General features: G+C 40.5%; 1 protein-coding gene across 3 annotated transcripts in view; it reads left to right on the top strand.

Annotated features, from left to right (window-relative positions):
* Positions 1-22,991, top strand: part of ANKHD1 (ankyrin repeat and KH domain containing 1) — a 114,854-nt gene that overhangs the window by 72,184 nt on the left and 19,679 nt on the right. For all 3 annotated transcript variants that reach the window (XM_074916424.1, XM_074916423.1, XM_074916422.1), the window contains 9 exons: positions 5,977-6,717; positions 14,420-14,565; positions 14,718-14,829; positions 15,637-15,782; positions 18,246-18,388; positions 19,180-19,393; positions 20,577-20,752; positions 21,427-21,589; positions 22,752-22,847. In XM_074916424.1, the coding sequence (XP_074772525.1) occupies positions 5,977-6,717; positions 14,420-14,565; positions 14,718-14,829; positions 15,637-15,782; positions 18,246-18,388; positions 19,180-19,393; positions 20,577-20,752; positions 21,427-21,589; positions 22,752-22,847 (1,937 nt within the window). The remainder of the gene's footprint in view (positions 1-5,976; positions 6,718-14,419; positions 14,566-14,717; positions 14,830-15,636; positions 15,783-18,245; positions 18,389-19,179; positions 19,394-20,576; positions 20,753-21,426; positions 21,590-22,751; positions 22,848-22,991) is intronic.

Genomic DNA, 22,991 nt, shown 5'->3' with positions numbered 1-22,991 from the left:
CCCTACATCTTTTCCATAAACAGCTGCAGGAGTGATAAAGATTGACAGAAATACTGCATGGTTTTCAGGAGGAACATAGTGAAAATACAAATTCATCTGATCATTTAGCCTTCCACAAATTTTCCTGTTCTTTTGAATTAAGTATGTGTTAAAAACAATGTAGCAGACGAATTTACTTGGGAAAAGTAGGCTGTTTTTTTGTTGCCCAGTTAGCCAGATTATATAATACTGTACTTTGCATTTGTTTGTATGTGGATTTACTGATTGTTTCCCCAGGATCTTAGAGATTAATTTCTTCCTGATATGAATGACAAAATCATTAAACACAGAATTTTCATGAAATAACAATATTGAGCTCATCTTATTCCTGTTGATGAGGCTGATGATACTTAATTGCATACTGCGAATCTAACTCTTGACTTCTGAGTGAAATCAGATTTTTAAAAAACCCTGAAGTGCAAGAATAGTGGACAAGCAATTCTGTTAACAAAGCACAAAGATCTTAGTATGGATTTATGCTTTATGTTATCTGGCTTTTGTGATGTGAGGAACAGACTGTATCTGTGTTTTTGGATGCTTTTCTGGGAGTTCTATTTCTTTTGGGGCTTTTTAAGTTCTATGTAATATTAGCTATCAGGATGACATTATGATTGTCATATTTTTGGAATTTAACTGTTTGGATTTGGATCCATTGATTTGGATCCACTCTGTTTTCTTTAACAATTCAAGAAATTAAAGAGCTGTCAACAAGTCCCAGAGTTTCATCTAATAAAAATAAAGTATAAAAGTTTCAGGTGATGGCCAAGATGAAAACCACTAAGCTGAAATGCAAGTTGTGTTGACATAAACTTCCTGAAGAGTATAATGGATTGTAAAAACAAAGTTTTGATCTTTCTAATTTTCTGAAAAGACCTTAAAAATAAAGTGGTGATTTTTCTTAAAATTTGGTTGCTTGCTCTAAAATGCAACAAGTATCTGTCCTTGCTAATTCATCAGTTAGTACTTTTAGGGTAAGATCTGAACTAGACTTTCTTTATGTAAGAAAATTAATTATGTACTTCATGTTTCTTGGACACTTCTTTGAAATAAATGTCTGTCCTCAGACTTGCAGAGGACAGCACAAGTATCTGCCTGTGCTACTATTTTAAAGTATGAGGCTGTCATTTAGGTGTTAGCAAATGTAGACAGTACATCTAATAACATTGTCAGGGGGGTCAATAAGTCTAGTTTTAGGTAGGTTTATTTTGGGCCAGTAGCATCTCACCTGTGCTGCTCTATTAATTGTGAAGTCATGTAAATGGTTTCTTTTTGGGAGAATACAACATCCTGTGCATTAGAAGTCAGGGCTAGAAGAACAAGTTCCTTGAGAATCATAAGCACTCGGAATAAAATACAGTGTCAGACTTGTTCTCAGGCAGCAACCTTTTAAAGAGTGAATATATCTTAAGCAAATTTAAATTACAAGAGCATAATTGCTTAGGAGAGCCACCAGAGAACTATAAATATGAAGATTGTTTTTCCAAACTCTTGCTCACAGTGTCTTGGACTTGCAGCCAGAAGGCATTAAAAACTGGTAATGGTGTCCTCCCTCCTTATTACTGGGTGCTCACAAGACCAGTAATGTTGTCTGGGGGAGGCTCATCTGGGTGAATGGACTGTTGCAGCTCAGGTACTTAGGACATGATCTACAGTGTATGGGAAAAGTACAGAAGATTTCCACAGGAAAAATTTACCTCTGATTTCCTGGAGAGAATGGGAAGTCAGAGAAATGGCTGGGAAGCCACATTTGTGCAGAATGGGTCTTGCCCTGCTGTGGCTGGATGGTTGTGTTCAGAGTTGAGGTCAATGTCTCGATGTTCGAGTGGAGAGCAGTGGCTAGTGACGTTCCTCAGGGGTCAGGGTTGGGACCGGTGCTGTTTCACATCTTTGCTGGTGACATGGACAGTAGGATCGAGGCACCCTCAGCAGGTTCACTGACAACACCGAGCGGTGTGGTGTGGTCACATGCTGGAGGGCAGGGATGTGCCATCCAGAGGGACCTGGACAGGCTGGAGAGGTGGGACCATGTGAACCTCATCGAGTTCAACAAGGGCAAGGGCAAGGTCCTGAACATGGGTCGGGGCAATCCCAAGCACAAACACAGGCTGAGCGAGGAGTGGATGGAGAGCAGCCCCAAGGAGAAGGACTTGGGGGTATGAGCGGGTGGAAAGCAGGTTGAGCAGGGTAATTCTCCCCCTCTACTACACTCTTGTGACACCTCTCCTGCACTGCTGTGTCCAGCTCTGGGACCCCCAACATAAGAAGGACATGGACCTGTTGGAATGGGGTCCAGAGGAGGCCGTGAAGATGGTCAGGGGCTGGAGCACCTCCCCTGTGAGGACAGGCTGGGTTGGGATTGTTCAGCCCAGAGAAGAAAAGGCTCTAGGGAGACTTTAGAGAAGCCTTCCAGTGCTTAAAGGTGGCCTACAGGGAAGACAGAGAGGAACTCTTTATCAGGGACTGTAGTGATAGGACAAGGCATAACAGTTTTAAACTGAACTGGGGTGGGTTTAGATTAGTAAGGAAGAAGCTCTTTCCTGTGAGGGTGGTGAGGCCCTGGCACAGGTTGCCCAGAGAAGCTGTGGCTGCCCCCTCCCTGGCAGGGTTCAAGGCCAGGTTGGACGGGGCTTTGGGCAACTTGGGCTAGTGGAAGGTGTCCCTGCCTGGGGTTGGAATTGGGTGAGCTTTAAAGTCCCTTCCAACCCAAACCATTCTGTTCTATACCCTGAATTGTGTGTGTTGGTCAAAAAACTGAAGACATGTGTGGAATGATGATAAAGGCTGAGTCGGTCAGATTAGAGACCAGATCCTGTGGGAATATAGAAATACAAAGCAATTGGTGCTACTGTTCACAGAATAAATTGTGAAATGATAGTTTCCTTACTCTCTGGCTTTCCTGGTGTGCCTATAACCACTCTGGGTTTTCTATTAACCAAACAATTCTTTGTCCTGTAGTCATGATTGTCTGATGGCAGGGGGTATTTGTGTAGCAATGTCTGGATTTCATTGATCCTCAGTCTTCGTTTCATACTAAACAAGTCTTCTAGAAGTGGCCAAAACAGTTGCTTTAGAGGCTAGATTGACTAATTAATATTGCTAGGTTTGATTTTGTATTAGGTTGCCTGTGTAGAAGATGGATGCTCCACCAAAAAGATAAATGAACAAAATAAAAAAAAGGAAAGTTGAAGTAATTATGATCTGGCCTACGACTGGATTTTTAAGTCTTACTCCATTTACATAAAGTGGTGTCTTGTTCATAGTTATTTATTAAAATGGGCACAGTATTTTTCAGGACATTGTAATGTAGAAGAGATTTGAATAAAACAGGAAATTGCTACTTTTAAAAACTTCCAATATTATAATATTACAATGCTTACATATTTGAAGCTACCAAGAACATCATCTCCACCTCCGGTTTGAACTGGCCATTCAGGTGTGCATGTCAGGTGTAGCAGATCTTTCTTCCTATCCCTCATCTTTTTCCAGTATCCCCAAGATTACAGGTTGCAACTCTTTTCTGACATGGAAAGAGGGATATGAAACCCGAAAAGTGGCCCTGCTAACTAATTAGAAGCTGATTACAATAAATCTGCATACCTCTTCTGAAATTTGAGAGTCCAGCTCTTCACTTGCTGGTTTCCTAGAAACTGTCTTGACTTCTGTGGTCACTCACAGTCTGAGCCACTGCCTGGGGAGTGCTGCCTGCTCTGAGACCAGCCCTGGCTCCTCTGCCCAGTCCAGGTCTTGATACGAGGCTGTACTTCTGCTCTTTACTTTCTCTTGTGCTTGTAGAAGAGTTTTCCTGTGACAGGCTTGTTTTCTCCCCAGGTGGGACTTAGTTGAGAGGAACAATATTAGTACTTTATTATTTGAGGGTTCTTTAAAATGCAGCCTTTCTTTCCAACAGTGATGGAAGCTGTCCAGAGCTGCCAGGCCATGGGAATGCTTTGTGTTAGGATGTAATTGATAGATACGGTAACCTTAGGAACAGTATTAAACAGAGCAGTGCAAAGGGTTCCCATCTTAGATGCTTCTTTAAGGCAGGTTTAATTTGAAGTTAAGTTTCTGTAATGTTTCTGCTACTTCAGCAGTGGAGCAGCTTAGTTTCAAAAGACACCTGTTGACTTTTATTAGTTTCTAGCAAAGATATAGACAGGTGTTTTAAAGACTTTTAGTGAGTGCAAATGTATATTTCAAGAGTGGTCTGCAAAACTTGTAACATAAGTCACACTTTTTAATATATAACTATATAAACCCTAAATACCCTACAAAGCCAAACAGCCAGCAGCTTAAAGCAGGTTTGAGCTAAATATCCATCAGCCAGCACAATTGCTAAACTTCAGTCAAATTCTTTGTCTTCCAAGAAATTTTTTTTCTTGGGACTCACTTATGGCCCAGAGACAAAATAATAGTAGTGGTTGGAATAGGTATTTAGCTGAAACTACTGACCTGTACAAGGCAGCCATGTGAAGTACTGAGCCGGAGAAAGAGCTTACTGAAGGGTGTCTGCAGTGTTTGTGGGATGCTGGGGTATTTCCTGGAGTTAAGATTTTTCTTGTTTCCCTTAAATTTAGATACGGTTTGCTTTTACTCCAGGGAGTCTGGTGAAGGTATTCAGCACAGAGTTGGTTCAATTCTATTTTAATATTTGTTGTTTCTCTTTATAAGAGAAAATTCTCACATTTGTTTTTCAATTAGTTCCTCAAAAAAAGATTACATTCAGAGTGAGATATATGTGACTCCTGTTTTGACAGCAATGCAAAATGAAGTCACTTATGAATTTCTGTGAAGGAAGGCCCTGAGAGAAATAAAATCAGTTTTAGGAAACTTAATCCTTCCAGAGCTAGTGACTGATCTGGAATTTAGTTCTTGCATCCAGAGTTTCACTTAACTGTGTGATGGTTAGGTAACTTAAGCCATGACTCAAACTGTATATAATTTAAATTCCCCTTTTAATGATTAATTGTATGAGTCTGTTTTGTAAATATTCAAGTTTTCTTTTTTTTTTTTAAAGCTACATATATCACTGTTTGGGTATAGCAAATGACTGTTAGTGCAGCAAATTATTTGATTAGGCTAAAACCTTCCAGGTTTTTAAAGTTTCTTACACTGAAGTAATAATTAAAATTTCAGCACTTAATAGATTCCTATTAGCAAGATCTGACTGGAGGTTTCACAGACGTGGCTTTTGAGAGAGCAGCCTTGGGTTGCTTGAAGGCAGTGAGCACTCAGAGAAGAGCTGCTCTGGCTTGGTGTTCCTTGCTAGATTTGTGTTAAAGATTATGTTAAGTCTTAATAGGGAGTAGAATTGTTAATTTGTTACTGGAGAGAGGGAGGCAAGCAAGCTGTTAATTTTGTCTCAACTTTTTACAAAGTGCTAAAGCTTCAAAATGTATTTGTGTACATTAAGTCTGCACTGTCAGGATTCTGCTTGTAATGTAAGGGTGGAACGCTATAGTGTTTGGAGAAATAATAGTTCAAAATACTAGAGTTAGTCTTCTATCAAATATAGACTACTTTTGCTTGTAATCTTGCTGTTGGAAGGTAGTCTCTGGAAAATAAGTCTTAGTTTAATTGCTCTGCACACCAGATCAACTTTGGGAACTCAGTAAATTATTTAAATTGCCTTGTTCTTCATGTTGATTTCACCTCCCAGGTGCATTTTCATGTTTGTCAGAAACCATAAAGATTCCTTATTCTTTAAGATTAAACTAGCTATGTTCAGAGAGGTATTAGGATCAATATTGAAAATTCCAGCTATATGCTTTGTCCTTTCTTGTCTTAACATGGAGTGTAGGGTTTTCCTTTTTGTGCTTTGACAGATGTGCAGTGTTAGTTCTAAAGACTTTTTTTTTTTTTTTTTTTTTTGGTGGGTGAGAGGGGAGGTTTGGGGTATCTTCAGCATGGCATTTTTTCAAACATTTTTCATGTGCTTAGGTGCATCCAAGCAGAAGTCAAGTTCCCTGCAGGTAGCAGATAAGGACCTACTGCCACCTTTTCACCCATACCAGCCTTTGGAATGCATAGTAGAAGAGACTGAAGGCAAGCTGAATGAACTTGGACAGAGAATTAGTGCTATTGAAAAAGCACAACTTAAATCATTGGAATTAATTCAAGGTGAACCTTTAAATAAGGATAAGATTGAAGAACTTAAAAAGAACAGAGAAGAACAAGTACAGAAGAAGAAGAAAATATTGAAGGAGCTGCAGAAGGTGGAAAGGCAGTTGCAGATGAAAACACAACAGCAGTTTACCAAAGAATATTTGGAGACCAAAGGTCAGACAGACACACCACTTCCCCTGCAGCAGCAGTGCCCACTTACAGGGATCTTCCCAGAAGTGGAAGCTGATAAGGGTCTGCCAGAGGATAACTTTTCAGGGTTACCTCAGGTTGACACAATCTTGTCTAAAGATGATGAGCAACAACAGTCTCCACCACCTGCTGAACAAATAGAGTTTGTCCCTATCCAGCCTTTGCCAGCACCGCAATGTAATTTCTCTGGTAACTTAGGTTATAATGGGACAGAGTCTCTTGAACTTCAGAAAGCATTAGGGAATCAGCAGAATGTAGGACAGCAGCAAATTGCTGGGCAGGGGCTCTTAGTTCAAGAACCAGACGGATTAATGGTTGCCACTCCAGCACAGACGCTTACCGACACTCTTGATGACCTAATAGCAGGTGGGTTAAGAAATATACCTATTTTTGCATTAATTTGTGTGCTCAGTTTCCCTCTCTCTCCTTCCCTCCAAAAACATCTTGGGGTTTTCCAGTTTGGGAATACTTGCTTAAGAATAAAGTTCCTGATTAGTGCTATTAATCCTAACAGTGACTTCCAATTCTAACATGAGACTTTAAAATATCTTTTTTCCAAAGTGTGAAACTTCCTGTACTGGAGACCTGTTTTAGCCCCTTTGGCTGCTTCTTTTTCCATGCTTCTTTAAAAAGCCTTATCATGAGTGATTAGTAGTGACCATTAGGAAACCTGAAAGCATGACAGTTTTGTATCTTCTTATACTTCAATGACTTTCTTCGTTGTGGTAGCCATCTCTAGAAAAAGCCAAATTATCGTCACTTGTATGGACAAATGTGCCCCTCTCCTTGCTGCTCAAGGTGTTGCTACAGTTTAAACACAACCTGGAATCTGCACACAACTGCTCAGTTCTGTATTGACTTGTGTTTTCAGAATACCCTCTAAACCCTGGTTGTGGTACAGGAATATCTGCTTGTTAGATATAACATATGGCAAAAATGTGTCCTGTTTATCTGGATGAAAAGCAATAACCCAAAGATCCTTCCATTTGTTGATAACTGTGTGAAGAGGAATGGAAGTTCCCACACATTGGGTTGTGTGAATCCCCTTGTGAAGAGGTATCATTTTGGTTGACTTCATTTCATGGATTTTACTAGGATTGATGTTTGCTGCTGGAGGTATGTAGGATATAGCCAGTGTTGTTTGGTCTGTAGCTTTTTTAATTTGGTGTTTTTCAACTTTTCTTTGCACCTTGTGTTTGTCCCTCAGCCCTTATTTTCCCGTCTCCACCTACATCCACACCCCTACCCTACCTCCCCATAGTTACTGTTCATAGTTACAAGTTCATTTCAAGGTTGTAGAAATGTGCAGTAAGACCTTTTCCCAGCCATTCCTATGAACTTTTAGGATGGTAGCTGTATCAAGCTCATATAAGTCAAGACTACCTGCAACTTTGCATCCTGCCATGGAAACCGTAGTTGGCGTAATAGTGTGGTGTGTTTGTACCAGCTCCCTTCAGCTATACAGTGTAATTCAAAGACATTCTCTTGAGTTATAGAGTGTCAGTCCCCCCTTTTCTGGTATGACATGCCTCCCTCCCCCACTCTACAGTGCTCTTCAGAGTATTCAGCCAACATTAAAACAAAATTACTCGTGATTTAGTGCTGGAATGCGTGAGGCAGAAAATTTGAATGGTTAATTCAAAACATAATTGACAAGGGCTTAATCTTTGAAGTAGTTTCTGTCGCTGACCATTTCACATTATCTAGCATAAGACCATGTAGTATATAACCTTTTGTGGTTAGCAGTTGCATATCACATCCAGAATATTCGGTGCACCCAAAATGAAGAACTGCTGCAATCAGCTGAGTGCAAGAACTATGCCATTTGAAAAAAGATTGCAAACTAGAGAAACTTTACCTTAAAAAATAATTTTAAAAACCTGAATAGGTTAATTTTCTGCAATTGTTTACTGGTTTTGCTGCATAATTAAAGACATTTCTTGCCAAGAAATTACTTTTGCTCATTTCAAAAATTGGTACAAATAGCATACCTTTCTACAACTATTAGAAACTATAGTTACAGATATGCAACTCAGGGAAACTTTAGCTGTCCAATTCCAGAGGTTCCTGCAAAAATGTATTGATGTTACTATATTGAAATATATTTTCTCCTGAAATTCATGTTTCCTTTACTGCCCTCCCCTGCCAAAAAATGTTGGAAGAGAATTAGATACTTTGCTCACTTTCAAAATCAAGACTGTGTAAGAGAGTGACCCATGGAAGTTATCATCCTAGTCTGTCTCAAATTTATATACATTTAAAAACCATAGATCTACTTACTCATACTCCAAACTCCTTGATCGATATTTAAAACACACTTGACCTTTTCTCACAGATTTGCCCATTAGTCCTTAATTTTGTGAAGAAATTTTGAGCAGTAGAAACTCTTACGAGAACTGATCTTTACATGTGTGCTAAAGATGACAAATAAAATTAAGGGGCTTGTGCCTGGTGTGCAGGAAGTCTGTCTCTTGTGTCCTCGCACTCAGATGTGCAGATGAAGTATCTCCCTTGATCACAGTACCACTGGTGGAGTTCCAGTAATGGTGGTGAGTGATTGTTGGTTTAGAAGAGGAATGAACTTTTTTATTCAGCTGAGTATTCCAGTTTGTATCGGGTCTACTTCAGAAGAACAGAAATGTTAAATTGGCTTTTTGCCCTCTGCACTGAAATACCTTTTACTGTTGCTCTTACCAGTGGCAATGTAAGAGGCAAATTTTTCAAAACTTCAGTTGAGACTTGTTGTAAGGGAGAACCTGCATTTCTACAAAGCCTCAAGTGTTTATTTTCCTGATGAACTTAATTGTGACAACGTAAATAAATGGTGTATTTATCTTGCCAGTCTGCTGGCATAATTTGTCAGCTGCTAGGTGTTGAGATGATTGATGTCAAGGTGCGAAGTGCTGGAAGTCTCGATGGCAGTTAGTCAGTCGTGGATACATACCCAAGTCACCTCTTTCATAAAGCTACACAGAAATCACTGAGTAACCTTTGGGAAGTCATGTAAAACCTAAAGGTGAAGCAGCTCTTTCCACTCTAGGATGTCATGCTCATAATGGAGTTTTAGATGTTCTGAAGCAAAAATCTTGCAAATAATCCCATCTTTGAAGGTGTGACTCATTACAGTCCAAATTTCAATTGAGTTTGCAAAAGAGGTATAGATGTACAGTTTAGAGTAGGAAAGCAGTAAGTTATTTTGGATCACATCTTCCAACAGAAGAGGATGTTTTGGATCTAATTTTCATTACTCAGTACACATTTGGTTTCTTGAAGCATCTTGTCTTGCATAGTTGGAGTTTCATTTCAGTTCACATTATGCATTTACTATAGTAGATTTCTTAGTTGGCAATATCTAAATTGAGGGTTTTTTTGCTGTTTTAGGTATTCAAGATGAGGAACTTCCTTTTCTTTGTTGCTAGGTTTTGTCTCTAGTTGGAATATTTTTATTCCTGTTTGTTCTACTTGACTGGTGTTTTTAGTCGGAAGGTGGCATCTCTGTGTGCTTCTGTCTGACTCTTCCTGCATACTGCCCTTTGTATACTGAAATTTCAGGTGTGTTTTGAGACACTTTAACTGTTTATTGGTTCTGAAATTCTGGTTGTGGTTGGTTATGCAGAACTGTGGTATTTTAAGGTAATGATTTGAAAGGTGACATTTGAGGATTGCTGTTTGGAGTAAAGCTGGCTAATAGGGTAATCTGGAGTGAGAAATGGTGACTCACAAAACGAGATGCAGTTAGCAATGTGCAAAAGCCTCTGTGCAGTGACATGTTACTGAGAAGCTGCATGGACAGGCTGAAAGACTGCTCAGTCATGAAAAAGGATTATTTTCTTTGTCCTGAAAATCCCAGTTCCTTTGAGGAAAGAGGAACTGAAATCCAAGTCTGGTATTCATGAGCATTGAACATTCATGCTTGTGGCATGACAGTGGTTAGGTAGGTGCAAGTTTCAGACTACAGCAGCAGTCTCACCCAGAGCTGCTTGCTTGAGGCTCTGCCAGTGCCTCCAGAGTCATACTTAGTATTTTATCTAAGTTCTTGCTTCCTCTTGTTTTACTCATGTTTCCTGTGATATTTATTTTAATTTTGGAAAATAGTCATGTATGTCTTTAGAGACCTGTCTTTGATTTCACACTGATTCAGAGAAAGTCCCTTCGGAAAGTTGCAAGACCTTCTTAAAATGTGGGGAACCTGGATTCTGTCATGTGCAGAATAATTTTTCTTTTAATACACAAGTCTCTTGAGTACTGAAGTGTCTGGAAATATCCAAAACCCATGTCACAAAATAGGTATTTTTTAAAGATCTGAGGTACTCATTGTGAAAATTGATTTTATTTATTTTTTTATTAAAATCACTGCCTGGCTATCAGTGTGTTTATCAGTACCCTTCCTGGTGAGAAGACAAAATGCCTGTTCAGTAGGAAGCAGTATGCATGCTGGAAAGTTTCCGCCTTGTCTTCTCGGAGGGTGAAAGCTGCACGTGTTTCTAGTCTGTTAAAATCTTGCAGTGTGGCATAGAGATGCTGAAGGGGATGATCCCCCATGGTTGGTTTTGTGCCATTCCCCTTGGAGTTATGGGTGGTGCCAGTGCCGCTCTCCACTGCCAAGCTGTGGTGCCACAGTCATCCTGCATTAGTGCAAATTATTGAGGTGAAAGTCTGGAGTGGGTATGGTGGTATTGCTCCTTGGGGAGACTGTTCATTACCTTCTGGCACTGAGTGTGACCCGTAAAGACCAGTGATCAGCAAGATGTCTGTGACTTCCCTGGGGCCAGTGTCAGACCATGAAGCCACCCCTAGGGCACAACCAGGCTCCTCCTGGTAACAGGAGGCAAAAGCAGAGAGGTGGCTCTCAGGGAGTCGATAGAGGGTGACCTCATCTCCCTGAAGAGGGTTTGCAGGAGCAGCAGCAGCTGTCCCAGCTCCTGTAATTGAGGTTGTGTTTTGCCAATTATCAGGCCTAGCATAAAAGACACAGCCAGCATAAAGATGAACCAATAACCAGATTAAATTTGACACAAAAAGGACAGTACATGGGTGAGCGCTGGGGGTACAAACAAGTCAATCAGATTATACATAATTGACATCAATCCCACTGACCCCAACAATGACACTGCATGACCAACAATGGGTGGAATAAATGGTGACATGCAGTCTCTCATAGAAGGGACAGGAGACAACCAGGTCAACAAGCCAAATACATAAGACCAAGGAAGCCACATACTGAATCTCTACACAGCCCGCGTTTACAAAGGCCAGACCTGACTGGAGCCCAGTCCCAGGGAGGCGGGAGGTCCTTCCCCAACAGGGAACTCTGCACAGGGCACCCACCTCACACACAGACACTGCCCCTCCTGCAAGGGGTCCCAGCTTTTATCCCTCAGTGGGACACCTGACCTTTACTTAATGTGGGACACCTGGGGCTCCTTTACCCTGGAGGGAAGCCTGAAGACAAACTCACCCCCACTTTGTGAAGGGCTGTGGGAGTCACCCATATGTCAGTTTGGGGCTTGGGGTTGAAACCCCAGCATTTCAGGTTGGTAATCCAGAAATGGACTTGGGGAAACATGAGTTAACTCCAGTTTCATACAAGTGTATGCAAAGGGATGTTGAAACCATTGTTGCGAGGTCATCTTTGATGACCTGTATGTTGTATAACCCAGGCTGAGGTAAATCAGCCTCATGAAACTGGAGGTAGAAGTTCTCAGACATGTTTTGCTCCACAGATCTTAAATTATGTTGATGCTTCATTGGACCAACTTGCAAGCCACACTAAGGAAATAAAAAATTATGCTTTAAAAAAATCCTGTGGCTTTGTAAACTCAGTAGTTATAGAGGGGATGATTAATCAGTGGGTGTTGTAGGACTATTTGTTAGATTTTATTTTTAACAGGAGTTTGGGGTGTCAGTACAGGGTTTATCTGCATTTCTATTACCTTTGGTGTTTTCTCTTGCGTTTGACATCATTGTTACTGTGCACACGAAGTGCTTAGCACACACTCAAATGTTTCAAGCACATGATGAAAATCTAAAGTATACAAGAAATACTTAGACATTTTCGGTTATAGTTGTGAAGTGCAGAGAATTTTGTGGAACCTGTAACAGCAACACTGAATATATTACATTAAGGACACTTACACTTGCTCAAGTGAAGTGCCTCTGTGCACCCCTGCTTTGTCTGCACAGCATGCACATGTGTTCTTAGACAGATCTGTAGTTGCAAAGTCTTGACAGCCAGTGTCTTCATGAGGAAAGACCACTTTGATTTACTATAAGTCTTTAACAGGGTGATTTGGTGTCTTGTATTTTGGAAGGAATAATCTCAAGAAATCCAATTAGTGTCTTGCACTTCAGTGCATTGAGGAAGAAAACAATTGTATTGCATTAATTAATGCTCATCTAGTGCTGTAAGTAATCGATAGTAAGCAGATGAAGTATGGGAGCTTTTGTATTTGAAATTTTTAATACAAACCTGATTTACTCATGACTTCATATTACAACATTCAACTCTGAATGCAGATACTGGACTTTGTTGCTTAAATGTGGTAGCCAAATATTAATGCTGAGTTTGGCCGTGCACCAAGGAGAATGCTTTACTTGAAAAATAAAATTGAAAACTGTCACCTCCTAAAATTTCAGTGACCATCCTCTCCCATGTTTCTAGAACTCGGCTGAAGTGACCCATCTGAATATGCTCTACTCTGTTTCCTTGTCATGCATATGCAGTCCTGTAGACTAAATTAGTGATATTAATGGCCCTGTTGAGGATTTTTCTAAGACTTCTCTGTCTGCACCATTTTCCTATGAGTAGTTGCTGGTGTGTAATTTGTCAGTGGAATCAGGAAGGTTGAGCTGGGAAATGTTTGCAGAAATTTCTCTTTAAGTCATACACAGGTTTGAGTTCATCCTTCACCTTCCCTCATTGCTTGAACCACCTGGACAAAAGCAAAATATTGCTGCTTAGTTCTTATCTGCAGTTGTTAGTGTTTTCCATTGGTTGGTTGTTCCAGGAATACTACAAAAAACTGTTGTGTTTTGGAATAATTAAAGCTAAGCAGATATTCCATCTAATGAGGCTGCACGGTATAGAAGTTTGGCAACCCAGCACTGACAATACTTGTCAAACCCAGCTGCAATATTTGCATGGCTTACTACAGTCAGCGTGCACTGTAGCTAGTGCATAGGTTTGTTAGACCTCCCTGCCAAATAATCCACATGTGGGCTCCCCTCAGACCCTCGTTTGATTACAAAGACAGGCAGAGATCTTAGCCACGTGGTATATATGTGCAGGGGTATTTTTCTGCTTGTTCTGGTAAAGCTTCATTAAAAACTAGTTGAATAAAATCTGATTCTCAATTATAATTTCTTTAAAAAAGCATGCTTTTAATATAAAAATAAGATAAAGTTGCATTCCTTATGTCTCTGAGCTGTGTTAGATTTTCAGGATAGAATTTTTACAGGCTGTGGATCAATCAGAATAAATTTTAGGGAGCACAGATGGTTTTAAGCTTTCTTATTTTTGTACACTTGCCCCCTCCTGTCTGCTTCTCTTCCACTCTTCCAGGGTTGTTTTAACTCTGAGACATGATCAGTGGTGTAAGTTGCTGTCAGTCATTTTGCTTCGAAAACCTTCTCTGGAGCCTAGGTGTGCACTAACCTTTACATGAGAAACTTTTGAATTCTAGGATGAGACTGTATTTCTGAACATTAGGTTTGTGTTTTAGTGATGAATCATTTGCCTGCTCAGGCTGAGCATATGATGGAACTCTAACAGTGAAGGTTACAATTTGAAAAGGATAACTAATAATCTTAGTAATTTGTACTCCTAATGTATACAGACTAATTCATAAAATTATTTTCTAACAACACAGTTTGGAGATGGTACTTACACTGTTTAACTGCTGGAAAGCTTCTTTGCGCAAGACACCAACTTGTTTGTTCTTAGGAACACTGAATTTGTTTCCCCTCATTGTTTTGATATTAGACCATTGCAGTTTTAAGGGACTAAATATTTTTCATCTAAAATGTGGCATTCCTACAAGTGGATTAATAACACGGTATTACTTTTCAGCTGTGAATAGCAGAGTGCCCAGTGGCTCCACCAGCTCCTCGCACACTACCGAGTCCCCTACGCCTGAACCTTGTTCACAGGCACCAAGCAATGTCCCCTCGCAGTCGGTGCTCCCTATGTATCCTTCGGTTGACATTGATGCACACGTGAGTAATTGCAATTGGTTTTGAGTGGATTTGCTTTCTGATAAGTTCTGAAAGGAAAACATTTAATCTAGTACTTTCTGTAAAATGTTAATGTTCTCTTAATGTGTTTTTAATTTCTGAATATCTGCTTCTTTTTATTCCCAACCATGAAGACTGAAAGCAATCATGACACTGCTCTGACCCTTGCGTGTGCAGGAGGTCATGAAGAACTTGTATCTGTACTGATAGCACGTGGTGCCAATATTGAACACAGAGACAAGAAGGGTAAGCTAAAACAGGTTGACCATGAACTACAACTTGAAACAGAGAATTTCAAACTGGGATTTGGGATTCTATGCTTCAGTAAATTACCAAAGCTTTCAAAAATGTAGAATCTTATTCTTGCACTTCATGTAGAAATATCAGTCATATAAAGCCAGGACATTGCATGCCTTTCTATCTGTAGTTTTGAAAGGAAGTGTATCTGAGCACTGTCTTAAGCAGATTTGAAATGTGAAGCACTTTTCTCCGTATAATTCACCCTCTGAAAAAGACCCTAGCATACTAGATAGAGCAGCTCATGGGGGTAAATACCAAATCCGGGCTGACAAAGCTAGTGGTGAGTAGTTTCCAGATTATTTATCATATTCCCATTAGTGGAGTTCAGCAAAATCTCAAATCTTTAGAGCTGAGAAGAAAAAAACCCACCATGCCACTCTCCTTGGAACTTATATTGACCACTGGAAATAAGCAACATGCACGGTGCAGATGTGTTCACTTGTTGGAGCCTTATTAAATAGGAATTAAGTGGAAGGCTGTGACTTCTCTAAAGAGATAAGTTGGTCAGAACTTAATACAAGCTGATCAGTCCAAGTACTGTTTAGATTTCTTTTGAAGAGCCTTTAATTATATTTGACTGGAATCGGATCAGGGTCAGAAGAGAGCTAGGAAAGTATCTGAGATTGTGGCTTTATACCAGGACACCCCCAGTCTGAGGAAAACACGTCTGATCAATGGAAGTCATTGTGAATTAAACCTTTTGTGCATTGAGATTCTTAAGGTTTTGCTTTTAACATGATCTCTTGTTACTAGGTTTTACACCTTTGATTCTGGCTGCGACTGCTGGACATGTTGGTGTCGTGGAAATTCTTCTAGACAAAGGTGGGGATATAGAAGCACAGTCTGAGCGCACAAAGGATACTCCGCTTTCATTGGCATGCTCTGGTGGACGCCAAGAGGTACAGACATATTTGTCCTCAATGGGTTTGAATTGTTTTTTGTAGGTAGTTTTTAGTACAGTGGGCATTTTTGTTGATGATGTAATAAATCATCCTCTTTTTTTGGAAGGTTATACCCTGTATAACTGTAGCTAATTTAAGGCCTTTTCTTCTTCCAAGAGGAAGGGGAATTTATTCTTCTCTCCCTTGGCTCTTCCAGTTTTATTAGCTAATAGTTGTTATAACTTGTGGTCGTTTATCAGTATCCTTGCAATATAAGTACTTTTGCAAGGGAGGTAGAGATGTTCAGTGAATAACTTTATTCACAGAATACTTCCCAAATGCATCTTCCCCGCTCTCAAAACTGAAACAGCCGGTGCAGGCACACAAGCCAGAAACTGCAGTTCTGCGTTGGCAGTACATGATTTTAGTGGTACTGTGCAGGCCTGATAAGTGCAGGTGCAGTGCAGGGCACATTATACTAGTCTTAAGGATGTTTTGGTTTTCTCTCAGCTTTTTATTTTTGTTTTATTCCAAATAAGATTTGTTTAAACCCTTCCTACTTTAGTCATGGGCATACTAGCTTAGAAGATGGCATGGAAATGTCAAAGGACTCTGTGCCAGATATGGGAGTGGTAAGTTTTGGAACTTGTAAGGATTAAAACAGTTGGCCAAAATTGGAAAGTTTCCACTTTGACTTTTGAATTGCAGATCTTTAACAGTAAAAGTGCTGCTCACAAATTAGAGATCAATGTGGCCTGTGATAGTGTTACTTACTGAACTACTTAAGTCTTTGTTCTTACTCTTTTTTTTAAATTTTATTTTCCTTATGCCAGAATCTATCCCTTATGTTTCTGGTTTAGTAACTTGTGAGACAGGCTTTTTCGGGCTTATTTGAAAATCACCTAGCCTGTATTGGTAGTAAAATGAGGCCCTGTCCTGGTTTGAGCCCAGAAGGCAACTGAGCACCACACAGCCCTTCACTCACCCCTTTCCCCTCTGCACTGGGAAGGAGAAAATTAATCAAAAGGCCCAGGAGTGGAGATAAGGACAGAGAGAGGTAGCTCTGCTGTTATGGTCACAGATAAAAGAGAGGCTCCTTAGGGGAGGAAAAAAGACATCACTGGAATTCAGAACACTAACAACAGTGACACTTAACAGGCAGAATGGGACAGTGAGAAATCATTATCATATCTTTAAAAAACCACCTCCCCCCACCCCTCTCATCTTCCCAGGCTCAGTTTTGTTCTCAATATTCCTGCCTCCTCCCACAGCAGCACAGGGGCAGGGGATGAGGGGGTGCAGTCTGTGTAGTGCTTTTTTTTTCCTGAAAAGGGGAGGGGGGGGCAGGCACTCTACCCCTCCCCTGCTCCAGTGTGGTCACTTTTCATGGGAGACCGCCCTCCACAAACTTTATCCGTCATGAGTCCTCCCTACAAGATGCATTCTTCTCGAGATGTTCCGGTGTGGGTCACCTCCGTGTGTTGCAATTCTCCCAGCGCCAAATTACAACAGCGAGAGCTTCTTTTTCCCATATAGCCCTGGGGGGTCCTTCACAGGCTGGTGACCTCCATGGGTGTCGGGATGGCCCTGCTGTCCCACCATGGGATACAGGGGGGGCCTTCTGCTCTGGCACACCTCCCTTCCTTCCTCCTTTCTTCTGCTGACCTCAGTGTTTGCAGAGGTGTCCTTCTCATGACTCATCCTCAAAGTTTCCAACCCCCTCTCCCATTCCCCTTCTTAAATACATTACGGCAGAGGCGCAGCCACCGTTGCTTGACCTTGGCCAGAGGCAGTTCTGACTTGGACCAGGGAAACTTTTGAGGGACCAGGGAAACTTTAGAGAAGATTCTCACAGGGGGCCACTGCTGTAGCCCTCTCCCCCACTATCAAAACCCCTGCCACTCAAACACAGCACAGGCCCACTGAAGTGCAGTACATTAACAGAAATGTTTTAGTTTTTCCCCCTTTTATGTCTTTTCAGCAGCTTCTGATAAGAGAAGTCCTTCCTCATGCTTGTTCCATTAGCATCAGTTGGTCTGATTTTTACCATGTGTTTTGTTGGAAAGACCGTATAATACAGATGGTCAAACTTGGCTCAAGTGTCATTTGAATTTAAGTTGTGGGAGTTTGAGACACTCAAACAGTGTGAGACATTATGAGAGTGGGATAAATCCCTTGTTTGCAAACTTAAGATTCACAGGAAGAGCTTCGCTTTAGAGCTTTGCATTTTTTATTAGGTAAAATAATTTTTCTGGAAGACAAGTGCTGCACTGCTACAACCCACGCAGATAAGCTGATGTATTCATCAGTTGCTATGTCTGTACAACACATATGTAAACGTAAAGCGAAAGAGGATAGTTTTTCCTGCAGAATCTTACCTATTGACAATGGAAATTGGTAGCATATTGGAAGATTTGGTTCACTTTCTGAATAATAGTGAAGGCCACAACATGTCTTGTAATATGCATACTGTCTTTCCAGGTTGTTGATTTGCTGTTGGCCCGGGGAGCAAATAAAGAACATAGGAATGTGTCTGATTATACGCCATTAAGCCTTGCTGCATCTGGTGGCTATGTTAATATCATCAAGATTCTTCTCAATGCTGGGGCAGAAATTAATTCAAGGTAATATACTATGTACACCAGCTGAAGTGCGGTATAGCACAGACACTCCGTTGCTGGCTGTGTACTGAGCATAGGTTGGAATCTCTAGTACTTCCAGACCACCTTGCAGCCTTTCTGCATTGATGTTATCCTTTATGTTCATGTTATCTTAGTCCTTTTAAATTGCCTTTAACTACCACAAACTTAATCTCCTTTATACCCAAATTTTAAGGGATTACTGTAGTTTGCAAATCTATTCCTTCCCTTGCCCTTTTCTGCCATTCTGGGATCTAGAAGTCAAACTATTTCCAATAGAACCAGCTAAAGGAACCAGCCAACACAATAAAGGCAGCTCTATATGTATGTTTGAAGATGTCTTTTTCAGAAAGAGGAACAAATTTAGAGCGCTATGTCTCGTAAGCCTCCTCTTTTTTCCTCTTGAGAAAACTTACCTATATTCTGTCACTAGAGAAAGCTAAAACTGCATCTGTACTAGAAGCATTTTTTTTTTCTGAATGAACCTGATGCAGCCTTGATTTTAGTATATGTAGTTTAAGGCTTATGTGTGCTTCAGCCATCTGCATGTCTAAGCTGAAATGTATTTTTCTTGTTTATAAATTACAATTGTCTATTGCATGTAGTTACTCTGGTTTCTCCTAATCAATTAAAAATGCTAGTAGGTCAGTGTCTATATTTGTATACGTTATATGTTCCTTTCTGGCTTACAACAAAATGTTTTGTTCCTCTGAAATACATTTCCCAGAGCATTCCTTTCGTTCTGGGAACTGCAGTTTTGTTTCTTTCCCTTCTAGGACCGGGAGTAAGCTAGGTATTTCTCCTCTGATGCTGGCTGCTATGAATGGCCATGTACCTGCCGTGAAGCTGTTGCTTGATATGGGTTCTGACATAAACGCCCAAATTGAGACCAACCGGAATACAGCCCTCACCCTGGCCTGTTTCCAGGGCCGAGCAGAGGTGGTCAGTCTGCTTTTGGACAGGAAGGCCAATGTCGAGCACAGGGCAAAGGTAAGTGTGTGAATTGCCTTTCCTTATGGCTTATTTCTAACAGGTGATTTCTCTGAGTCATCAGGTTTCTTCAAATTTTCCTGAGCCTCTCTGGGCTCAGAGGACTTATTAAATGTTCTGAAATAAGTTTGGCCTTGGAAAAAAAGAAATAGAAGCAGCAATGATTGTGAATTTTTTGCATTAGGGAAAAGCTGACTGGTTGTTCTGAGTTCATAGTGAAGCTTAGATTGATTCTTGTTCTGTAGTACTGAGAAACTTTTCAGGTTTAAGCTTGACATGATGCTCGTTAACAGAACAGATAGATATACATATTTTTACATATGAGTGAAGTCCAGGCAGGAAGAGAATAGTGTTGCTTATAGTGATTCTTCTGTAGAACACATTTCTTGTCTACAACCAAAGTAGTGCAATCAAACTTTGTAAAGCTTTTACGTTGCTGTAGAACCCGTGGCTTCAGTACTGTGACTTTCTGTGCCTCTGAAATGCTCCACAGGTCCCATCCTTTGGTACTCTGGGACAGCTTTGTGTCTCCTGCCATAAAGCAAGCTTAAAGCTTGTGTAGACAGCCAGACTGATTTCCCCAGCACAAAGGAATTTTTGGTAACTCCTAAGGCTGCTGAAATAATTGCTGTGTCTGTCTACCCCGCCTGCTTCTGGAATGACTGTGGCTGGAGAAAAGGGGATATGGATAAAAGCCAGCTCTCAAATGGTCAGTTGGGCATGTTAGCAGCTAGTATAAGTTTATTTAACAGTCTAGCCTGGCAACTAAGTTGGACCCAGATCAGTCTTAGTGCTAAGGGAGGCTAGAGAAAAGCTATAAAGCCAGTTTCTGAGCATTTTCATAGAAACACTTGAGTCTTCATTTGGATCTGTTCTAACTTCTGTTTTAGAGATTCTGTTGTAAACTATGTTTTTGCTGTTGAGACAGGTATCTGGTGGTACTTAGTCAGGAGTTTGCTTGAGTTTGTGTAACTCAAAGCCCAAGAGTATTTGGGTTTTGGGGTTTTTTTTGTTTTGGGGTTTTGGTTGGGTTTTTTTGAGAAAGACGGTATGAAGTTAGGCTCCTAAACTAAATATAAGCAGCTAAATAAAAAGATCTGATTTCCCTGTGTAGAAGTCGTTATGTCTTATCTGAAGTATATTGTACACATTTCACACTGTGTAACTTATTCTGTTGGCACAGACTGGTCTCACACCTCTGATGGAAGCGGCTTCAGGAGGATATGCAGAGGTTGGAAGGGTTCTCCTCGATAAAGGAGCAGATGTTAATGCTCCACCTGTGCCTTCCTCAAGAGATACAGCTTTAACAATTGCAGCAGATAAGGGTCACTACAAGTTCTGTGAACTCCTGATTAATCGGTAAATTATTTCTTTTTATTAGCGGCACATTTGTTCTGTAGCTGTATTCCTCTGGCAGGTGTGACCTTGTTTACATTGCCTTGTGCATCTGAGAGCAAAGGGAATTGGAAGCTTTGGAAGTAGGATTTTGTATCTGTTCCCTACTCTCCAGTGTAATCCTGTAGTGTCCTGCTACTCCAGTGTTAAGATAACCAGGATAACTGGGCCCAGAGGTAAGCAAACAGCATCTGGCTTGGCAGATCTGTTGGCTTATGTATTAATTCAGCAATTCCCATGTGAGTGTTTCCCCACTGTCACTTGAGGTGCAAAGATAGGAAGTAGCTCTTGATCTCTTCAGGCATAACCCTGTGCGCTGCTAAAATCTCAAGGGGCTGCCTTCATCTTGTGGGTAGTCACCACATCAATGATTATTTAAAGGACTCGTGGTCAGTAGTTGCATAGCTGTGGTGCAGTAGGCTGCATTAGGTGAGTGTTAGTCTCTATAAGGGAGGTTGAAATAATCCCTGTATCACTACATTGCAATTTGAACAACAGATTTCAGGGACAGAATTTCTCTAGTTACCAGATTTCAGTAATTCTATATCCAATTGTTCTGTGATCTTTTGTGATTTTACTTCCTGACTTCCACCTTTACTCATACCTTGTTTCACTCAATTACACTTGTACTTTTTTAGAGGAGCACATATTGATGTTCGTAACAAGAAAGGAAACACACCTCTGTGGTTGGCAGCTAATGGTGGTCACTATGATGTGGTTCAGTTGCTTGTGCAAGCAGGAGCAGATGTGGATGCTGCAGATAATCGGAAAATTACACCTCTTATGTCAGCGTTTCGCAAGGTAGGAGACCAACTTAATTTTATGTTTCAATGCTAAATGTTTTTTAAAACAGAATTTCTCATTTGGCCTGAAATCTGAATGCTTGGTTTTGGAAGAATCAAACATTACACAGCAAAATTACTATTTTGATGAAATGCCTGCTTCAAGCTAATCACAATCTGTGTGATTTACACAGATTTAAGTTTTGAGAGGTGAAAAACTTTATTCCATAAACCATTTTAACTTTATTATTTCCAATTATACACTGTCCAAAAACTTTTATGTTTGAGATTTCAGTGTTTTGAGATTACCGTAGTCCCCTTTTAATTTCTGCAGATTATACTGCTTGTTTCAGTCCTGCTTTTGAGATTAACAAAATACCAGTCTGTAATAAATTGTCCTGATTCCTTTGTACTTCCCCTGTTCTGTTCCTAGTTTGTTGCTGAGTTGGACACTTTGTGTAGTCAGCTCTTTTGTCACTACCTTTTTTTTCTTGGCAGGAAGAATATTGCTTTGTGATGGTTTCACCAGTTATGTTGTTGGATGTAAGGAGCACAGCTATAGCAGAGGAATTTATTAACTGTAGCTGCTTTGCCTTTAACAAAATATCAAATAAGTGTACAGTTTTTTTGACAAACAGCAGTAGTGACTATGCCACCGCTTTCAAATACCTTCAGAGGCAGCAGTTGGATACCTTCTGTGTGGTTGCACAGTGTACCCCATCAATGAATGGATCCAGCAGCAGAGGAACATATTTGCCAGGATAATACTCAGGAGACTTAGTACCCTGATCCAGACGTACCTTGTAACTGAACCAATAAACCAAGTTAACTCCATAGTGTGAGTGCCAAGAGAGTGGGTTGGGGTGACATGTGGGGTCTGAAGAGGGTCGTCTTGGCTGTTAATAAAAACATGAACAGCTGCCTCTGCCCTTAAGCCTCATTTGGTCCTTGTATTTTAAAATAAAAATCACTTGTGTGAGAGCTTGGCTTTGCCACCATGATGTAGAACAGCAGACGTGCTGTCAACACTGAGCAAACTAACTACCTTTCTTCCTAAACAGCAGCTTACCAGAAATCTTCTTGCTTATTTTTAGTCTTTTGCATTGGACTAAGAGGGATCAACCTTATGACAAACGTTGACAATTGTGTACAAGAGATCAGAATTTTCTTTGCTATTTTAGGGGCATGTGAAAGTAGTTCAGTTCCTTGTGAAAGAAGTTAACCAGTTTCCTTCGGATATTGAATGCATGCGATACATAGCGACGATAACAGACAAGGTGAGTGTAACTTCAGGAAATGACCCTGTCCCTTATTTTCAGTGAAAATATACATGAGAAATTCCTAAGTACTCAAAAACTGAATGTGTATGTTTGCTTGTTTTATTTGGAGGTTTGTGAATGTCTTTTTAATACAGAATTTAA

This window comes from Athene noctua, chromosome 12 (genome assembly GCF_965140245.1).
Source record: "Athene noctua chromosome 12, bAthNoc1.hap1.1, whole genome shotgun sequence".
In the NCBI taxonomy this organism is placed as follows: Eukaryota; Metazoa; Chordata; class Aves; order Strigiformes; family Strigidae; genus Athene; species Athene noctua.
This window is presented reverse-complemented; position numbering and strand designations above follow the sequence as displayed.